At 37.8% G+C, this 21169-nt stretch overlaps 1 protein-coding gene across 6 annotated transcripts in view; it reads left to right on the top strand.

Annotated features, from left to right (window-relative positions):
- Positions 1-21169, top strand: part of slc4a11 (solute carrier family 4 member 11) — a 54786-nt gene that overhangs the window by 6338 nt on the left and 27279 nt on the right. For all 6 annotated transcript variants that reach the window (XM_043255856.1, XM_043255854.1, XM_043255860.1 and 3 more), the window contains 4 exons: positions 11289-11339; positions 13440-13562; positions 17747-17790; positions 18608-18836. In XM_043255856.1, coding sequence (XP_043111791.1) covers positions 11289-11339; positions 13440-13562; positions 17747-17790; positions 18608-18836 — 447 coding nt within the window. The remainder of the gene's footprint in view (positions 1-11288; positions 11340-13439; positions 13563-17746; positions 17791-18607; positions 18837-21169) is intronic.

Here is a 21169-nt window from a genome sequence, read left to right as displayed (position 1 = left end):
GTCCTTTCCCTTTGCTCAGAGCCTCAGTGTAAACACAGTAGGTAATAGAAGTGGGAAGACACTAAATCTTGTGCCCGTCTTCCCGCCAATGCACACACACACACACATACATAATGAGACTTGTGATTTGCATCCTTCGCCTGAGGGTTGAACTTCAAATCAGTTGATGTCTCAATTTTCTCTCCTCGCATGATTACGTGTGTGTTTCTCCATGTGTGTGTGACACACAGCATCAAGTGCGCATTTGATCAGGCTGTTGTAATTGACACTTACTTTGTGCCCATCTCGGCTTGTGGATAATCATTGCGGCACTCTGTCAATATCATCATTTCCACAGAATTTCAATGTCATTGGAGCAGGTCATGGGCCAGCGGTGAACTTTCACATAGACGAGCAATCGCTGCAACAGGATTGAAGTTGCTCGAATAGAATGAACGGATGCATGAAAAAATAAAAATAACGATGGGGCTAATGTAATAAGCAATATCCTCTGTCTTTTTACAGCCGTCTTTCTCTCTAATGAGCATCGTGATTGCTCACCCACCTCTCATTACACACACATGAAAGGTGGACATTTTGTCCCCAGATTCCTTTATTTACGATTTCCCATCGTGTTTGCGTATTGAGTGTCCTATTTGCACTGCAGATGGTGGGATATGAATAGATGTCATTTTCTGGAGGGCTGATTGACTTTGCGTGGCTGTGCGTCCCTTTATTTATCTGTGTATGTGTGTGTACAGTCATCCGCCGGGTCCCAGAGAGGTTGGTAATGCGGTTAGGAATCTCTGACTTTTCTATTCCCCATTTGTCTTCCACCCACTGTACATTACAGTCTGCAAGGGAAATTAGAATCACACATTCCTCTGTTTATCTCCTCTGTTTACGGTATGCTGTAAAACGGCCATATGGGCATCCTCGCTCATACAAAGAGTGGCGTCTGTGGGCGCGAAAGGAGCAGCTTTTGCAGACGTTCACATGATGGAGAGCTTGACCCCCTCTTCTGATTTACAGGCACGGCCGTAATGTGGATATTTTTAGAGGCCAAAATATGTGCGCAATTTGCCAAGTGCTGTGTGTTGTTTGCTTGAGCCTAATTAATTGGGCATCTCTTCCGCTAAAAGTCTGATCCCAGATAGACATGCCTCTGCTTCTCCGTAATGGATTAAATATAGCTTGCGGGAAAAGTTACAAACGCTCCATCCTCACTTTCTGTTAGCGAATGTCAGGAACCCCCTCTCGCATCCGCACGCACACACAAACACCCACGCTCAGGCAAACAGACGCGCCCCGCCCACCCCTGGAGTAAACCTTAGATTGCTTCAAGATGTCGGAGGATGCCAGTGTTGATGAATTCCGACCTTTGATTGCGATGCTGCCCGTGCGCCAGGGAGAAACCTCGCACACATGCCACTTTCCTGATACGCATACGGCAGACAAACACGCAGATGTGCGCGGCCAGACGTTATGCCAGGCTCTATGACAAACCGTCTTTGGCATAAACTAGATACCATCATGGCCTTCAAATGTCAAACAGTCTTTCTGTTTTCGTTCAGAACTCACATTCCTCGTAAGGATACAGCTGTATCCTTTTTCTGTTCTTTCTCGCTTGTGTTTTGTCTCCGGTTTGGTCTTCTTCTCTTGTGGCGGCGGTACTGTAGATCGTAAGAGGGAATGGTGGCCTGGCTTTAATAGAGGAAGAAGGGAATGTGCAAGCAATTAGCAGGAATCCCCCAGCAGAGCGCTCACGAAACCAGAGCAGCCGAGATATGAAGGAAAGGAAAATCTCTATTCCCTTGATGTACAGGACAATAGTGTCCATGCAAACACATTTAAGCTGCGCATTCCCTTGGTGCCGTGTGATTAAAGACGGCTGTCATGTTGAAGCACGTTAGCGCTGCGGTCACTGGATCTTGACGTCCACCTTTCCCTCGGTATCTCCGTCTCCATTTCTCTTCCCAACGCCCAAGAGGATGTTTTACAGGAATAAACAGGCTTAAGAGAGCGAGATCTGAGGCCATCTTCGTTACATTACCTAGGTTTTCCTGTTACTGTTTGGTGCGCTTTGCTTTTACACACACACACACCACTCTGCGTATTTTCTCCTACGGCTTATAGAGAGTGAGACGAAAAGAGGCAGAGAGGGAGCAGCCGGCTCATGTACATCTATATAACACCGTGTGATGTGTAGAGTATGCATAGATCACTATCAGGGTCACCTGGTGATTGCTCCCATCACACCGAGAGAATGAGGTGAGACGGACGCATCAGCCTAGCCGCATGCTGCAGAAACATCTCTGCCGTATAAAATTCATCTGAAAGCAAATGGCTGCGGCTTCAGGATTTCGCTGTAAATTGCCATGAACGGTTATTTCAACCAAACATGTGAAGAACATTATAATTGCATTACACCTTATCCTGTGGCAGGGGTTTAATAAATCTATTATGAGAAGGGCATCTTCTCTATTACAATCAGAAGATCCTCAGATGACATGCCAACAGACTGCCCACAGTCTGTTCACTGATGCATATTGCTCTCAAAAAAAAGAAAAAGAAAAAAAAGAAGAGAGAGCTGCTTGAAATCACCAGTTCTGATCTGACTGGCCGGTGCTATGCATGTTCTTTAAACATCTGAATAAAGATATTCAGTGATTTTTATTACAGATTATTATGTTGTGGATATATATGTGACACTGGACCACAAAACATTTGACTTTTTTTTTTAAATTGCCATCAAGCAGAATACATAAGCTTACCATTGATATATGGCTTGGGATAGGACAATATTTGGCTCAGATATAACTATTTGAAAATTGGGACTCTGAGGGTGCAAAAAAAAAAAAAAAAATTAATTTTGGTCCAAATAAAGTGGACCTTTGGACCTTTAATTTTGGTCCAAATAAAGTGCTTAGCATTGCATATTAATAATCAAAAGTTGTGATATATTTACAGTAGGAAATTTACAAAATATCTTCATGGAACATGATCTTTAACTAATATCCTAATGATTTTTGACATAATAGAGAAATTGATAATTTTGACCCAAACAATCTATTGTTGGCTTTTGATACAAATATATCTGTGCTATTTAAGAGCGCTTTGTGGTCCAGGGTCACAAATGTACAATTCTTCAAAATAAATGTAGCGTTAAGACAAAACAAAATTAGTCAATTCTTTTGTAACTCGGTTCTTCACCAGAATAAGCTCCAGACCAGACTTCATGCAGAGAGTCAAAAGCGTCTTCCAGCAGAGAAAAATTGATGTATGCCGATGTCACACTTGCTTGAAGAAACTAATTCAGCTTGGCCCTTCTAAAATCTTTTTGATGTGTGTTTATACGTTGAAGATCCATAACATGCTTATTTGCATGCGGAAACAGTAATTTTTTTGTCGTTTAATAATTATAGCATTGAGTTTTTTTCCCTCTATTACTCCCACAACAGCATGCATATTAATATTTCTCTGCCGCTTTCCTCGGTTTATTTATGGAGAGAATGCATCGTCAACTGTTTGGCTTTTTCTCTCCAGGAATATTCTGTTGAACAGCCTCATGCACACACAGACACAACTCGGTGTCTCTCTCCTTCTCCTCGCCTCATCACACTCTTCCCTTATTCCCAAAGAAGCAGCATGTGTGTATGTATGTGTGTCATTATTGGTCTTCAGAAGGAATTCCCTCTCTAAGCAGTCGGAGACTCGAGTGCCAAAAAGCCTGCAGGCATATTAAGTCTCTCTCTTTCTGGCTCGCTCACTCGTAGATCAGGGCTGTAAGTGACATTAAAAAGTGACAGAGAGCACCTTTAATCTGTCTCTCTTTCTGTCTGTCTGTTTAGTAGAGGTGTATCTACGCTAAAGGACCATCACTACACACCGCTAGACAACCAAAATACCATCACAGCCTGCAAGAGGCAGCTTTCTTTCTCTTATACCTTATCTCTCACATAGCCAAAGTCATATCTGTGCCAAAGCATGGCCCTTCTCGTGCAGGTACCGCCGGATTAAAAGATCTCAAAAACCTAAGGTCTGTGAAATAACAGTGACTAAATTCCTAAACGGCATTTCTAAAGCTAAAGCACATGCTTTTTGCATTTGTACCTTCTCTTATCATATTACATCTGTAATAGATTATGTAAAAGATGCATTCACATGTTTGATGTGCTTTTATATTGCAGGCCATGTGCCCGGTTTCTTACCTCCAATTTTTTAATGCACATTGTCCATTTGTCAGGGCAGGGATTAATGTTTTTGGTCTGCCAGAGCGTGGTGCCATATGGCTGGATGTAACAGCCTCGCAAACTCAATTTACTAGATTTATTTATTTTTTTGACATTATGCAAACCTGCTGAGATGCACGGTTAGATTTCCACGACAAAATGAATTCGTCTCTTGATGAAAAAATTCAAGGGATAGTTTTCGCAAAAAAGATTTTGTAATCATTTATTCACTTTCACAACGTTCCAAACCTCTTGATTTTTGATTTTTTTTTGCACTGTGGAATACGAAAAATGTCTTAAAGAATATTCTTATCATACATTGAAAATGTATGGGAATAGCGGCTGATGAGAAGAGAGAAAAAAAAAGCTTAAAGTCCATATGACTTAATGTATATTTCAAGTCCTCTGAATATGCATGATAGCTTCGAGATTTGAGACTGACATATGATGCATATTTAAACTAATATACAAAAATGTTTGCAGATTTGGTATTATTTTGCACTTTTTAGCTAAAATGTTGTTGTTTTTTTATGTTGACAAAAATGCTGTTTTAGTAAGTAATAAGAACTAAAATTTATGTAATTCAGTAATTCATGACAAAATATTGAATGCATTTTATGGATTTTTTTCAGCAAAATACAAAACCTAATACTACAAAAAGCTGTAACAGTTAACTGTAAAAATCTTTTTACTATTATAATAAAAATGAATTATACATAGTTAAATGCAAATAACCCTAACTATATGGTACATGTAGTTATTAATATTATTCAGTATTCAGTGTATAATAAATAACAAGGACACCTTAAAATGTGTAACCAAAAATACTGCAAAATCATTTAATGTGTGCTAAAATTGTAATGACTCATTTGATAAATGCACTTATTTTGTACATAGGCCTATGTTTTTTTTGTTGTGCTTATTTTAAAAAACCCCTCATGTAATTACTTCATTTGCACCTTTGACCTCATAACCCACCCTTAAACCTTACCATACCACAAAACCTGTTCTTACCTTAACCGTCTCAAACTTCAATAGCAACAAAAGGGTTTTACAATGCAACATGAACACAATATGTATTTTGATTCAATACCTTATTTTAACATGTCCTTGCAACTGTGTAGGCTAATTGCAATTAAGTAACATTTAAATAACTTGTTCATACTGTAGGGTTAGGTTAATGGTTTGGTTATGTAAAGTATAATGTGCATAATTCACTGGTATTAAGTAAATTAAAGTGTTACTGTACATACTGTACTTTTTAACATAAGTTAACACCTAATATGAAGTGTGAGTCAATTTAAAATTCTAGTTATCACTGTGCAGTATGATACACCCAGAAAGGCACAAGATGAGTCATGACATGCTTCATGTCAATGATGAGACAAAAAAAAAAAAATGTTTATATAATACCCCTTTAAGAAAGTACAAAATGTACATTTGAATTGCAATTGTAAATGTTGATTTTGTCTTGTATGAATGCTGTAGTCAGTTCTAAAGAACTAGATGCATCAGGGCTGCATGACTTTGGTTCAGTTTCATAGAAGAGTATAACGTTAAGGTTGCTGTCTTGAAGGAAGCAGTGAGATCGAGCGGCTGTCTTGTGTGACCTAGCACCTCTGTGATGAGCTTATTTAACTGTGCGTGTGTGTTTGAGAGAGAGAGCTTCACTATACACTCCCTCTTTTACACCAGACAAAGTACACAGCCACCTCAGCCGCACAACAACACGCTTGCTCTTGCACTGTTGTTTCATCTTTGCACACTTTTATCTGTAAATTTGCATTATTCGCCAGAGAGAGTTCGTCCATCCCGACAGTATTTTTCTAGCGTGTCTGGTCTTGTCTAGAAAAAAAAATCAAAAATGAAAGCAAGGAGAGAAGGAAAAGGAGAGAGAGAGAGAGATACTGAGGCATATTTGATGTTTTATGCTCTTTATCTTGAGTATGAAACTGAATAGATGCACAGGCTGTTTGTGGTTTTGTTGCACACTAACCACATACACGAGTATTTCTTAACAACCAGACCACCAAGCTTTAAAGAGACACCCCTCTCACTGCTCACTGGCGCAGAGAGCCTGAAATTGCCTGTGTGTGTGTGTGTATGTTTGTGTGTGTGTGTATGTGTAAAGGGAAAGGACTCGCTGGTTACTAAGCTTGAGTCTGTGACTCACACATCAGCTTATCTCTGTAGCTGAACTGAATCTAGTCATGGTCTTAAATGCACATGCAAACAATGATGATCCGTTTGTTTGAGAGTAAAACTACACTGATGTTCAAATATTCAGACACACACACACACACACACACACACAAACACGCACACACAAAGACCTGTTTTGCCAGCTCTTGCTTCCTGTTTGCCAAGACAGCACTTCCTGTGTTAGTAATGATGATCAGATATTAGGAGCATGTACGCTACCCAGCCTGCACAAGGTATTTTCTGTTCGCTTTAGATTTGAGTTATCGTTTGTCCATGTTTTCTTGCATTAATGTGATTAGCGGGATTTTTTTTTTTATCAAGATTTATTCTGAAAACAGCTTTCTGTTTAGTCTTTTTGTCCCTCCTCTTATCTCTCATTATTTCAACACATTGGCTTTGATCACATCTCCACGTGAAAAACATTTTTTTTACTCTGGTTTGCAGGAAATGTGATTATAGAAGAGACTGTGAAGAAAAAGCACGACTGAAAATGAGTGTTTTGCATTTTAAACACGAGTGAATAAAATGTTAAGGTGAATCAACAACACTTCTTGACGGATCTGTTTGTGTTTCGTGCATCATGCCTGTGTGAGGATTCGAATGCAAACCATGTTTGATTTGAGATATATTGTCCTATAGTCAGCGTGTGATATTGCGATACACAATATTATTGTGCAAATAAATGTAAATATTTACTTAGTTTCTTTGCTGTAGTGTGAACCAATTACAACGTAAAGCTAAAACAGCATACTGTTTTTAATATGGCTGAAATTTACTAGAAAATTTAATAGAAACATTGTATGTTATTGTACTATTTATTTGTAATTGTAATTGAAATGTAAGCATTATAAACAGCAGCTACAGTAAATGAGCAAAAAACATCCTCACTGATTTCTAGCATGACTATATGACCTCTAATGGTCTGTTCACACCAAATGCGAATTTCATTATTTGCGTAAATAGATTACATACAAAGTCAATTCAATGACATGAATAAAAGCAAATTTGTGCCGTGTGACACAAATAATGCGAAATGTGTGACATGTTTGCCGCAAACTCACGTCGCCTCAGTTCTTCGGCTTGAGCGGAAAATTCACATGATGCGTTCTCGTGCAAGCCAATCAGTGAAGACTTTATTGACACAAAATGGAAGAAAGCGTATTTGGGACTTTCACAATGGGTACAAAAGAGTGATTTTAATTAGCTCCACCATGACAGATTGCACTATGTTTTATGTTGTGTGTATTAGCTTCACGTCTGGTGTGAACACACCATAATAACACTCCCCTTCGAAGCTATTTACACTGTATAATGAATAAATATCTTTTATTTACATCGTACTTATCTGCACTTTATTGTTTATGCTGAGAGAATTTGCAAGAGAGTGCACGCACTGAACAGTTTCAGACTAATCTAGATGCCTTTAAACTGGCCATTGCGTTCATAAAGTCAACAGAATTGTGTGCGATTGGTTATAACACGCAACACTGTAAAAAGAAATATGATGGACCAAGTAAGCCGTAAAATCAACTATACATAGTATTACTAGCCTGATAATAATAGTAACCTCTAAAAAGGAAGTGTGATGCTTGCTGTCCCTGGACCTGAGTGATTTAAGGCTGCAGCACCACTTCCTCTATCAGTCCTGCTCGCTTCCTTTGCATATCGACAGGCGAACCGTTAGTAGCATCTGCGGTGGAAATAAGCATGCCGAAATGTGGCATTAGAGAAATATCTTCAGATCAGACATTGAGCCAGGGGTTGGTAAAGGTTGGTCACACAGTACCCATAGCTGGAGGCAGCAGAGACGAAGTACCCAGTGAAAGGTCAGAGTGGGGGTAAATAGCACAGTGACTGCGTCCCCTCTGGAGGGCCTGTAGGCATGGCTGTGCTGAAGGTGTTTTGTCTGTAGGGACGGTTCTGATGGGAACACACACAGAATACCAATCGACTGCTGTGTCGTCACTTACTTTGAATGGCAGGGGAGGGAGAGAGTCGTTTTTTTTTTGTTTTTTTTTCATCTGCCTCACCAGCTTACTCTTGGCTTCCTAAATTATGTTACGACGGAAGACATTTAAAGAATTATGGGTTTGCTGGCTCAAGCCATTTATGCAAATGCTAGTGCATGCCGTTGATTAGAGCTGGGTGGGTTGTGAGCATCATGTAATAGCAGCGTGTGAGGTGAAACTCAAAAACCTGCCTGTTTGCTTTCTGAGAATAGTCATCTACGGTGACCTTACACTGTGACCTTGGGGCTTTTACTGGGATCGTAAGTCAGTTAGTGTAACGCTGTGTTTGGTTTGACACAGACACCTCTGCACAGGATATATGTGTCATGAAAATTAGACGTGACTTAAGCATGTTTTTTGTAAGTAATTTGATATGCGTTTTTGTACTTTCATACATAAAACCTGCTAAATTGCTAATTAAATTGATTTTTTTCAGCAAATGTACAAAATCAGCAATTTAGGCAATCAACTTCTCATTGTATTCAGCTTTGATCTGTACCAAATGGTCTCTCCTCCAATATTTGACATGTGCTCCATTACGCTCCACTCTCTCTGTTAGGAGGATGACAAAATGTTTTAAAATTTTAATTCTCAGGATAGTCTGTCTTTGCAGTCTAACAGTGTCAAAATATTTGAGATGGCAAACCAAACCAGAGGAAGAGTTTACCGTTCCCAGAACTCAAACTTGAATCCAGGGCAATGCTTTAGTTTTAAAGATCAATAAGCACGACGTAAGTAGCTAGACATTTACAATGTACAGTCATTTGTGAAAGATACTACCAACAGTAATACATAATGCAAAAGATTCTACTTTTTGTGGTCAAATGTCAGTTTTAAACTAAAACGAGCCTATATTATTTATGTGATGGAATTTGTCATTTATACATTTTAAATGCCTTTCGTTATTCCATTAGACTAAATAAAAAAGGAGATTTGTACACTTTTCTCCTGGTGTTTAAAGCCTTGAATTAATGTAAAAAGGCGTGTGGTTTAAATTTCTATCGTTTAATGTAAATATGCGGAAAGCATATGAAATGTAAAGATAATTATTAGTAAATGATGAAACGAAGACATATTAAATGCAGGTTTATTTAAATCGACAGTGTAACATCAACATGTTTTGCTCATTTGCTATGTGTGTGTTAGCGTGTTTGTGTTTGGGTTGTCACAATACTAACGAGATCACACCGCCTTGAGACAGTACGACATATTGAACAGACTGCTCTTCTATCGCTCACAACCTTGTTTTTGTTGCCATCAAATTACTAATACAAAAGCTGTCAGAATAACCCTCAAGAAATCGTTGTATAAAATGATTTAGTTAGTGACACGTGCATGAGGATGTTAGCTTGGCTATGTCTTTGTTATGTATGAATCTTCAGTCTTCGGTGAGGGTTTTTATTGATTTTAAATAAGCGCTAATTTAGGGCACAGTGTGAGGGTTTGTCAGGCATTCAGAGGCTTCTTATGTTGGACTGGCCAGTCTCAGCTGATTGGAGTTTCATATCGGCTTTATATTCAGACAGTCTGTTTCCTGCGCTGACACATTCTGCTTTTTTACATCCTGCAGAATATAACGGCAGAGCAGCTCGTGTTTTTGGGCTGTCACTGAAGAGAAATATGAGACAAACTCTCTGTCAGTACGTCTGATGTAGTCTGCTCACTGTACAACAGGACGAGATATGTGCAAGTTTGTGTGTGCGTGTGTGTGTGTGTGTATTATTTTCATGTTCCAGAATGTGAGTGCTTTGGTACATTTGTGCCAGCCGTGCATACGCACACTCTTTAGACAGGGTGTTTTGCTGGAAAGAGAGGTACCTGACAATTAAGGGAGTCAGAAAGTGGGAAAAGAGAAACCTCAGTCACGGCTGACTTCACCTCATAAATATCCCCTTAAACGGCACCAAATGAATGTAGGCCACAGGTGTGGGAGTATGTGTGCTGGTTCCATGTGCATGTGTTTATGCCCGAGTGTGAGCATGTTGGAATAAATACATAAGTTTGTGTGTGTATCAGTGTAATTGTGCTTTGGAGTGCGTGTGGCTGTTCAGTGACCGTCGTAAGGGCATGACAAATGAATGGCATATTCGTGTTTGCGTACTGATTCTTGAGACATGGGACGACTTCACCTGCCTTTATTTGAAGCTTTGAAATAAATCAGAGATTAACACTACAACACAAATTCTTTTCATCCGACCGTAACACGTAATTTTATATCAAAATATGTATTCGATTTAAAAACAAAATAAATGTAAATGTAAATATTTCGATGAAGAATTACTAACATGTCTTGACAGAAGAAGGAGGTTAAGTATTTAGGTTAAATATTTCTCTTTTAAAAATCTGGTGAGTCTTCACCCCCGAAGGTCCTCTTTAGATATTTAAACTGCTATTCAGCAAACAGACAAGTTTAATAGTAAAATGGGTTAATTAAGATGAATAAATAAATGTAACGCAGCCATAATATGTCAACTGTAAATTATAAATAAACTGCTACAATTTTTAAAATAATTTCCCTATTTTTAAATTGATCTTGGTTGTAGCAACTAACCTCAGAAAAAAACGCTTCTACATTTAATATGGTAATAAAAAAAAGTTAAAACTGTAATATTAGTGTCACGAAAATTAATGGTAGAAAATGGAGGCCAGAGACAGCACCAGAACATGTAATCCACAATAATGCCTGGATGGGTAACCTTTTGTTTTTGTTGCCTGTTTTGTCCCAGTTCTCAAGAATCAGTGCTTTATCAAACCTGCTTTTTTCTCTTATGCTAATCTCAAAACACTTACTCACGCTGGGTTATTTAATACACACTCATAGTTATTTGAAGTCTTTTGTTAATTGCGTTTTTAATTTTTCTTGCAGAGGCTCCCTCCTCAGGGATGGCTAAGAATGGATACTTCTATCAAGAGATGGGTGAGTGAATGTTTGTAGAAGTTGGTTTTTGTGTGTTTTTTGTTCAACACATGGCCCGGAGGAGAGGTGTGAAGGTCAAGCCTGGAGTAAAACAGGCAGAAGGAAACTCCTTTTTACAGCATTTAAAGCATGCCTGCATTTCTGACTTGCATATTCAAGTATTTCTGGTTTTCTGATCAGCGTCAAAGAGAGACTAGTTTTCTTCCTCAGATTCTGCTGCATTAAAGCCCAATGCAGCAAAATCCTAGCCAAAAAAAGTGCCTGAAAATTAAATGTGTAAATTTTGTTAGTGCAAGTAATGCTTGTGGCATGTTCGGATCTCTCAAGTATTCTCTCATTATGCCATTTCAGAAATCACTGTTTATGCCATCTTTCTCTCTCTCTCTCTCAGTTCAAATCAAGGGGCTCTTGTTTATACGTACGTAATTATAACAAAGTATGGTGGGTATTTTCAATAAATGAGTTAATTTGTTCATGAATAGGCTTTCAGCGAATCAAACACTTCTGAATATGATCAACCACGCTGCGCTGAGCTTGAAAGAGCGAGCGAGAAAAGGGGAAAAAAGGGGAGCGCCGTCGTCGGGGAGAGGAATATCCTTTCGCCCGCTCACCGTAGGTCCAGGGCGACAGAGTCAATGAGCGCACGTGGATTAACAGCCCCCTCTCCTCTCCAGCTTTACATAGAGAATAATAGAGGGAAGGATTAGTGAATAAATGAATAGATGAGGAGAAAGATATGGAACCGATAGCCACTCACATGCCACATTCAGCCAGAGAAGCGAGAACAATAACGAGCTGCCATGTGTGGATAAATCACAGCTTCAGCCACACTCTGGCTACACAGTCACATCTGTGGGGTATTAAACCCCAAGAACACTTTGTATTCAGCAGGAAAAAGGAGAGATGTATGGATTATTGAAGCCTTGTAGTGTTTGCGTTGAGGAACTGGGCCGTTGATGCCGAAATATCAATTCAGAAAGGATGGATTAAATGTACAGTGAGGCATATTAATTATGTATATTAATTGCAACTTTAATATAGGAGTTTATAGGGTCAGCAGTGTAGGTATGCATGTAGTGTTATCAGCAATATCATCCATATTTTTAAGGATTAGTAGAATTTTTATTTTAATTACATGAAGAGTAAATTAATATTGTGATGTTGTAAATTAATTATATAAAGATATAAATTAATGTATTATTTGCTATACTGTAAAAGATATCATGTCAAATACAGTAAAAAAAATTACAGCTGTGGTTGCCAGAAAATTCACTGTAAAATTATGCTGACATTACTGGAAGTGTTGAAAAAGGTGCTTTGGAAATAATTACTTTTTAAAATTTCTTTTATTAAAACAATGTAGATGATTACATTTGATTACTGGTTTGATTACTTTATTAAATTTTAAACGGATCATTTTAAAAGCACTCAGTGTTAACTTTACAGTAGTACTCAACAGCGATTACTGTCAGACTTTCAAAATCCTTCACCACTTGAATTAAGATTATAATATTTAAATTTTAAAGCACAGTCACCACAAAATCAAACTGAGGCACATCGTTTCACTTTGAGATTGTTCTTAGGTTAAATACAGATAAGTAGAAATGGCTTAATAGCTATATTACTGTTTTTGAAACCCTTGCATCTAACAATGGCTTGGAAAAAAATGTAAAAAAAAACAAATATGAAATAAAACAGTTACTGAATATGCATATGTCCTATTCTGTGTCCTAAACATTGCTGTTTCATATTTTTTAGCTGTGTGTGTGGGCATGTGTGTGTGTGAAAATGTTCAGATGTAACCCATTTTCATAAGTAACTGTAATTTAATTCCATGTTCCATGTTCTATTTTTTTATTTAAATTGCGTAGCACTGTTTTGTGTGGTCTTTCCCCAACTCTACATATTGGTGCCAGTATATTTCACAAGCTTGTAATCTATATAATCATATAGGCCATTAAGTGACATAATGGTAAAATATCAAGCAACTTAAACTATTTTACATTTTTTGTTTTATCTACAAACATTTTGTGTGTATTAAAATATGTGTTGAAAGGAACATATAGATTGAGGCTGTTTTGTGTGTGTGTCTGCTCTCAGAACAGAGGGAGAGAGAAGAACATGAGGAGGGGAGCGAGGAGCGAGAGGAGGGCCAGGACTCTCCCATCCCATCTGGAGATGACATTCATCTCTACGGCAACCAGACACACCAAGGAGGGACAGGTCAGTGAATGTGTGTGTTTGCGAGCGAGTTCAGGGTGGGATGGCAGTTAGACCCAGAGCTGTTGATTAGCTCTGTAGATGCTCGGGTTAGCAGGTCAGTTGTTGCTACGGCAACAGTCTCAGGTGTGCTGTGATTATGTCGCGGCACCCCCACCAAACCCACACACAGTGACAGGTCACCTGTTGTCACTCAAAACCGCACAAAGTCGTCTTCTCTTCCCTCTGTCCTCAGTCTCTGCGGGAAAATGTAATCAAAGATGACAATCGAAAAATAAACTAAATACAGTGGAAACTGTTGGCATTTCTTGTAATTTACTTCTTAGTATATTGTGCACGCAAAACACTTTGTAAAGATGTCTTCAAGGAAGAATGGACATTGTTTGGAAAACAAATGATATTGCATTCAACATTTCTCTTCATCATTCATTGTTGTTTGTGTCTATTAACTGTGTCTACAATACTATTTATACTGATATAACTTTAGTTATGTCATGAACCACAAACTAATATTTTATCCGGAAAGTTGCCAAGAGAGTTGTCTAAATCCATAATGAAGGTTCACCAGGCAGCACAACGAGGAACGTTTAGCTGCAGTATTCAACAAAGGTCAAAATAAAAAATGAGAAATAATAACATACTGCAGTCAAAGACACTAAATTACAGTTCTCAGAGGATTAGCCAAAAAAAGAAATGATCAAAAAAAAAAATAATAATAATAATGGCAATTTGCCTGGTAAGACAGGATTAAAATCATAATGTGTTTTTGTACAACCTTCTCAGGTAAATCTAGGCCTGTCTGAACAAAGCTTTTTGTTATCTCCCATAAATCTGTACTTTGGATGTGTGCCACATCTGCAAAAAGTGCGTTTACAAAAACCTAAGTACATAAGTACCAGTGGCTCATATGCCAATGAATCACATGCTCCAAAGATAATTGTTGATGTCCACATCTGGAAAAAAAAAAAGATCTTCATAATAACAGCTCTAATTATATTGTTTAACTTGTTATGCTGCAGTATTATGCCGACTGATAAATGATTGATAATCGATCTAAACATTAGTATAATTTGTATTTTTTTTTTAAAAAACTGTATAAAAGCAGCGTAAAAGAAAATACATTACATTGAGTTTACATATCGAATTTTTACAGCTTCAGCCGAAAAAATCCTGTTTAATGCCGATCAGAAAGTAGATGGAAAATGGCCGTGTAAAACAAGAGCTGCTTTCGGTGCAAGAAATATCTAGCAACATTATAATTGGAGGTTATGGGAGGAAAAAATATGCTACGATACAACCTCATTTAAAGATTTTTGCTGCATTTACTGTTTTGCATAACTGAAAACATTTGAAAGGAATGATATCTTATGGATGATGTAACATATCTATTATTAGGGTTGCTATTTGCCCGAACGCACTGCTGCTGTTTGAAAGTGAGCGCAGCTTCAGTAATATCACTAGACAGGTGACCCAGAATTAGACAAGCAAATGTTCTCTCTCTGTTTACTCAAATACAGTTAGTTCTGTTTTAAATTCTCTTTTCTGCGTGAGTGACTCCTGCTGTGCATTTGGTGGGCTCACATTAGGATGAGTGGGGTTTGTTCACACGTTGTCTCATCCGGTCTGATGTTCTGTCATCCTCGGCGCACAAGCCGTCAGCACTTGTCTAGATTAAAACCAAATTCCACTCCTCTGACATACTGCTAAGAGTTTGAACTGTGTAGGACGCACGCTTGCGTGTGTGCGTGTGTGTTTGAATATTTATAAACCAGGGCCTCCAAACATTTCGTTTTAAGTGATAATTCCCATGATTTCAGCAGTTGGCAGCGAACACCCAGCCATGTTATTGAGCAAACTGCTGGCTTTTTAATGCTTCTTGATTGCTGGGGGCGAGGCAGGGGGAGGCGAGAAATAATTACACACTACAAAAATAAAGCAAAACAAATATTACCTAATATGAGATCAAATGATGTCTAAACCACTCGGTTTTTTTTTCTGAAGTAACACAGTCACACAGCTGTTCTAGAGGCAGGCGGCATCTCTTTTGCCTCCCTCGAGCCCACTGAGCTCTCATCAGCATCCTGTAGCAAGGAGGAAATGTGAGGAGCTCTTAGCAGCACCGTGATTGGCCGATGACTCTTTTACAAATTTGGCTGAACGTGTCAGACTGGAGGAAATTTATGGACTGATGTCAAAGTAACATCTTATCCGTGCCGTGACCGGTTTCTGTTCTCATCCACATTAACTTGAGTTTCTCGAAAAACAAGAAATTAAAACAGGTTTTTAGCCACCACGCAGTTTGTTAAAATTAAAAATTCACCGGCGTGCCCACAAACTCCTTCACACTCTCTGTATTTAATAAGGATTTGGTCGTAATAAATGATGATTGCTTTTGTATTATTGTAGGCAAAATATTATGGTGTTTTGTGTTCCTGTTAATTCTATTTGTGTTGCACTTTTTAAGGGTAAATAACAGAATTTGGTGTTTTAAGTTGCTTGATATTTTAACATTATATTTTAACATTTATTTATATTATGAAATTACTTTTAATCAACACATTTGCATTAAATCAACCAAAAGTATCCGTAATTTAAAGTATTACATAGAATTTTTTCTTCAAAAAATATATTTTTTTTTAACAACTTTCTATTCATACAAAATAAAAAAAATGCAGTTTCCACAAATACAGCAAGCAGCACAACTAGAAATTATTTCTAAAAGATCATGTGACACTGAAGACTAAATGGCCGCTGAAAATTAAGCTTTGCCATAACAGTAATGCATTTAATTTAAAAATATATATTTTAATAGGTATTTTTCACAATATTATTGTGCTGCATGCCTCGCCAAATAAACGCATAGTTTATACACGTATATACAACCCATGCTGTATATTTAAGAATTATGACAGTTTGTATAAGGTTAATTTTTTAATTTTAACCATGAAACTATGTAAACTTCATTGGAACATGAATTTACATTCGAGTAAACAGAGAGAGGGGTTTTGGTTCATCATTTCAGGACCACGGGGGGTGAGCATATACAGTACGTCTGACTATTACCAGCCTCCGGCAAATCATTGATGCTGGTTTGATTGGATGTGGTTTTGATAACTGGCTAATTGCTAAATTCTCTTCGGATTAGGGTTTTCACCAGTGTAGTTTGAGCTCAATTAATGCTGCCTTTTATCTTATGTTAATACAGTGGTTTTGAGTTTTATACCCGACAACTCACTGAGCTTTAATTAGTTGCTTGGATAATGCAGTACATTTCAGTTCAACATGATGTGACCTCAACTGTTAAATGTATATTGCGTACTTGTAAACATGCAGATGACAAATGGAAGAGTGAAGGACAGAAGGACGGAGAGAGAGAGAATGAAATATCCGGTTTCACGTGGTGACTGTAAGCCATTAAAAGGTTTGAGGGGTTATGTAACCTTATTAGTTTAACACATAGACTTACCTCCTATTAAAACCCAAAGTTGTGCTTTTAAAGTGGTGCTTTTATTCTCAATTTTCCCCTTTTAATCCCAAACCCATCTGAGGGGCTGTTTAATCTTGAAGCTAAGGCAGTGGAGGAGTCAGCCGCGGGTCGTGGTAATCCTGCCTGAATATCTCTTTCAAGGGGCAGGACTTCTTGAGGGCCACGCGCACAGGACTGAGGGATCTCTATTTGATAAAGGCTGTCTGCTTTATATAATCTCTATATGGAGGAGGACTTAGCACGCAGCCATCACGTGAGGGTTTCGAACTCAACCTGCAAACCTGAGGACAATACCAAACATGAATTAAGCAAATAAAGGACAGGCAGGGACACGGCAACACATGAGCTTACACGAGTACATCCCGTCCCTTCAGAGTTTGGACGATGCTTGTAATCCATAAAGTACGCTGGGATGTATTTGGCGGTTGCTAATAAACAGTGCTGTGGGAATGATATTTTGTTTTGTATTCAGGGACTGAACTGTTTCATAGCAGATATTTGTGATGTTGGGTTAAATTGAGGAGATCACAATAGAGCCTCTCTGATGTTCATTGTTTTTTGAGCAATTTTATGCTATCAGAGCATTCTCTTTGAAACTAGTCGTTCTCTTTTTAAAAACTCTAAAAGCTGTTTTATGATGCTTGTTGTTTTGGCACACAGTATTCAACCCTCAGGCCTCCTCTTCTCTCTTTTCCTACAGAATCTGATGTCCACGGCTGTGTGCTGCTTAACACATCTCGAAGGGTGAGACTTTTCATTACATCCACATGTCAAACAGATCTTATAAGATGCATAGTCGCAGACTCAAGTTGTATGCACACTTGTGACTGTGCATTAATTGAATTCTGTATTGATACACAAGTTCTGTATTTTTGAACGAAGCTTATGATACAAAATGATAAACATTTTACTGGATAACATGTTTTATCTAACACTGTAGCATTCTGAATTCTACATTCTAAAATTATTACTTTACTCAAAAATAATCAGTTATTTTTATTCTGCATTCTAAAATGAATTGTACTGCTTTTCACTTAAATGATCATTTATTCCCAATTATTCCCTCACATTGTTATGCTTACAGTATAAGTTGTAATGAAAAAAGTTGTACAAAATTAGACTAATACAAAATAGAGATATTTTCAGCATAGTTTCAGATACATACAAACTGTATTTCTAACAATTCTTACAACACTGTAATACACAGTTTCCAATGACTTATTCATGAGTGATCCCAAGGTCATTGAAAATACAGAAATATTAAGACATTTTTATTAGTTTATTCTCTTTCTTTTTAGTGATTCAAAGTAAATAAAATTGTTATTGGAAAAATAAATTGTGTATATATATATATATATATATATATATATATATATATATCAAATAATGCTTTTTTAATACTTGTCCAGAATTAACCATAAAACCATACAGAAACATACAGAATTAATCATACATCATAAAAAAAAAAAAAAAAAAAAGCTTAAAACATAAATCAAAAAAAGTTGTTTAGTATACAGAGGTTTTGTTTTAGCATGGCTTACATGTACCTCTGTTCCCTCAGTACGTGAAGCTGATGAACTTCGAGGAAGAAGTGAGAGCTCACAGGGATTTGGACGGGTTCCTGGAGAGGGCCAGTATTCTGCTGCACGAGGACGAGGCCTCTCTGGACGACGTGTTAAAGACAATGCTCCGCCACGTCTCACAGGACCCTCACACCGCTGAGCCCAGCTGCAACTTCGAGGAGATCATGAGCTCCCTCTTCACAGATGCAGGGTCACAGGAAGTCAATGGTGAGTGTGTTTGCTTTTATTTGTGTGCTATTTCATGAAAAGCTTATGAAAGGTTGCTTAATACCTCAGAGAGCTGATTTGACTGACACCTCAAAGGATATAAGCACAGCAGTTTGACGTTAGTCAATGTTATTTTAATTTAGAATGCTTTATAAATTATAATACAGATTTTACATAAAAAAGGGGACAGAAGAATGAGCAACAGAGGGAACTGTGCAGAGACAGACAAAAAAAAAAAAGAGTTTCAGCAATAATTAAGTCCATTTCCATCCCTGCTGACCCCATAGCTTTGAAACTCGGTCTGGGATGTGTGTCAGAGAGAGGACTTGCTCTGAATGACCACATAAAGGGAAGTCAGGTGATAATAACACTCCTCTGTCCAGTCATTCACACATTAGACTCACTGGAATTGTCAAACTTTCCCGGAAGACACACAAACCTGACAGTGATGAAGTCAAAGAAAATAGTTAAGCAAAAAGTTAAGAAAGGAGCCGCTGAAAGGAAAATACAATGCATATTAACTACATTAGATATTTGAGTTAATAGTCAATACAAGCAAATTAGAACCAAACGATTCAAACTTTATTAGTTGAGATAATGCAAGAATACACTACATCACTTTTGTACAGATTTGTGGTGCTATTTGCAGAAAGTCTGCAGATGTATGATGAGCACAGAGTCAGATTTTGTACATTCAGACAAAAGGTGCGCGCACATCAAGAGTGAATTAAATTATTCACACGAATAGATTGCATACAGAGTTAATGCAAAGACACAAATAGGCATAAATTTGCAGAGGGGGATGCGACATAAATTAGGTGGCACAACTGTTGTGAACAAATTTGCATGAACACGCTGTCACGCAAGACAGTCAGCGAAGAGCATTTGGTGCATTAAGCACTATTTATTCACACAAGTGACACTAAAAACTCCCACAAGTAGTCCTGTGTGATAACATGATACAAAGAATACCACACCCCTCACGCTATATGTCTTTAGTCTTTAGTCAGTGCATTGTTGTATTATACTACAGACTTTACACAATAATTGATGAATTTTATAATTGTTTTTTTGTGTGTGTAGAATTTGTACTTACACATGTATGTATTTTTTCATTTTACTAATTTATTTAGATTTAATAATATGGTATTTAATTTTATTGTATTGCATCATTGTTATGAAGCAAAAAAAGAAAACTTTTCAAATGTGAGGCTGGCAGTGCTTGCTGTTGGTTATTGCACGTTACCGCAGCTATCATTAGATCTACTCTACTGGGTCATTTTATTCACCGGCCCCCTGGACACCCAGTATTTTCTAAAAGTGGTCCCCAAGCTACGTAATTCAAGTATCCCTGCTTTATGAGCTCAGCTGGTCTCCGTATCACTTATTCCTTCTCTCTCAGGAAGACGGACAGATTCTTCCAAACACAAGAAACCTCTGGCTTAGCCACTAATCAGCTAGAGGTGATGCTGCACCATCAGAGATTCAGATTAGAAACAGATTTTCAGTTCATGCTGCTTTTTTAAATGATTAAGGTGAGTGTATAGTGAGAGCGTTTTTGGCTAAACGAATGCCTCATCTCCTGATTTATACATGTTTGAAACCCTTAGCATTGAAATTAAGCACCTAATAAGGACTTCCTGCCAAAACACATACCAGAGACAAGGGTACAGGAAACCTTTCATTGACACGCACTGATATTTTCTATCCTGATGATTCAGTTTGTACTTGTTGCTCACAGATTCATTCAGAGTCTTTCCGAATGGTTTCTTGAATCAAAATTCACTACAATAAATGAAATATTCATGACAACACCACATATATAATCACACTATCAGGCTGCGTGAATGTGTCATTTCCTTCTGAGATTTTTACAAGCTGGCAGCACGCTTTTTCTGGATTGTATTGATCGCTTCCGGCTCACCAGTAATCTCTGTGTTCTTATCATCGTTGCCAAATTCACACTGAATACACACAGAATATCACTGGCCACCAATTAAGCCCAGTCCTGGACTTTACCGTGCCATGACTCCAGTTTGGTTTAAAATGGCACCTAATCTGTGCCCGGACTGTGTCGGATTGCGTGAATGGTGAGATGTGAATTATCGTTAGTTGATTTTGTTTGATTTTTTTTTTTTTCCAAGTCTAGGGATGATACATTCCCTCTTGTCTCTGTTGCTAGGATACATAGCTCACATGTGAGCGAGAATCATATTAATGATATGAGCCTAGGAACATGCAAATGAACTGATGTGTGATTGGATTATGAAATGTGAATGTCATGAATATGATAATGTATGATCATTTGGTTGAGAATCCATGAATGGGATCTG

This window comes from Puntigrus tetrazona, chromosome 13 (assembly GCF_018831695.1).
Source record: "Puntigrus tetrazona isolate hp1 chromosome 13, ASM1883169v1, whole genome shotgun sequence".
In the NCBI taxonomy this organism is placed as follows: domain Eukaryota; kingdom Metazoa; phylum Chordata; class Actinopteri; order Cypriniformes; family Cyprinidae; genus Puntigrus; species Puntigrus tetrazona.
Note: the sequence above shows the minus strand (reverse complement) of the source record. Positions and strands in the feature narration are given on the sequence as shown.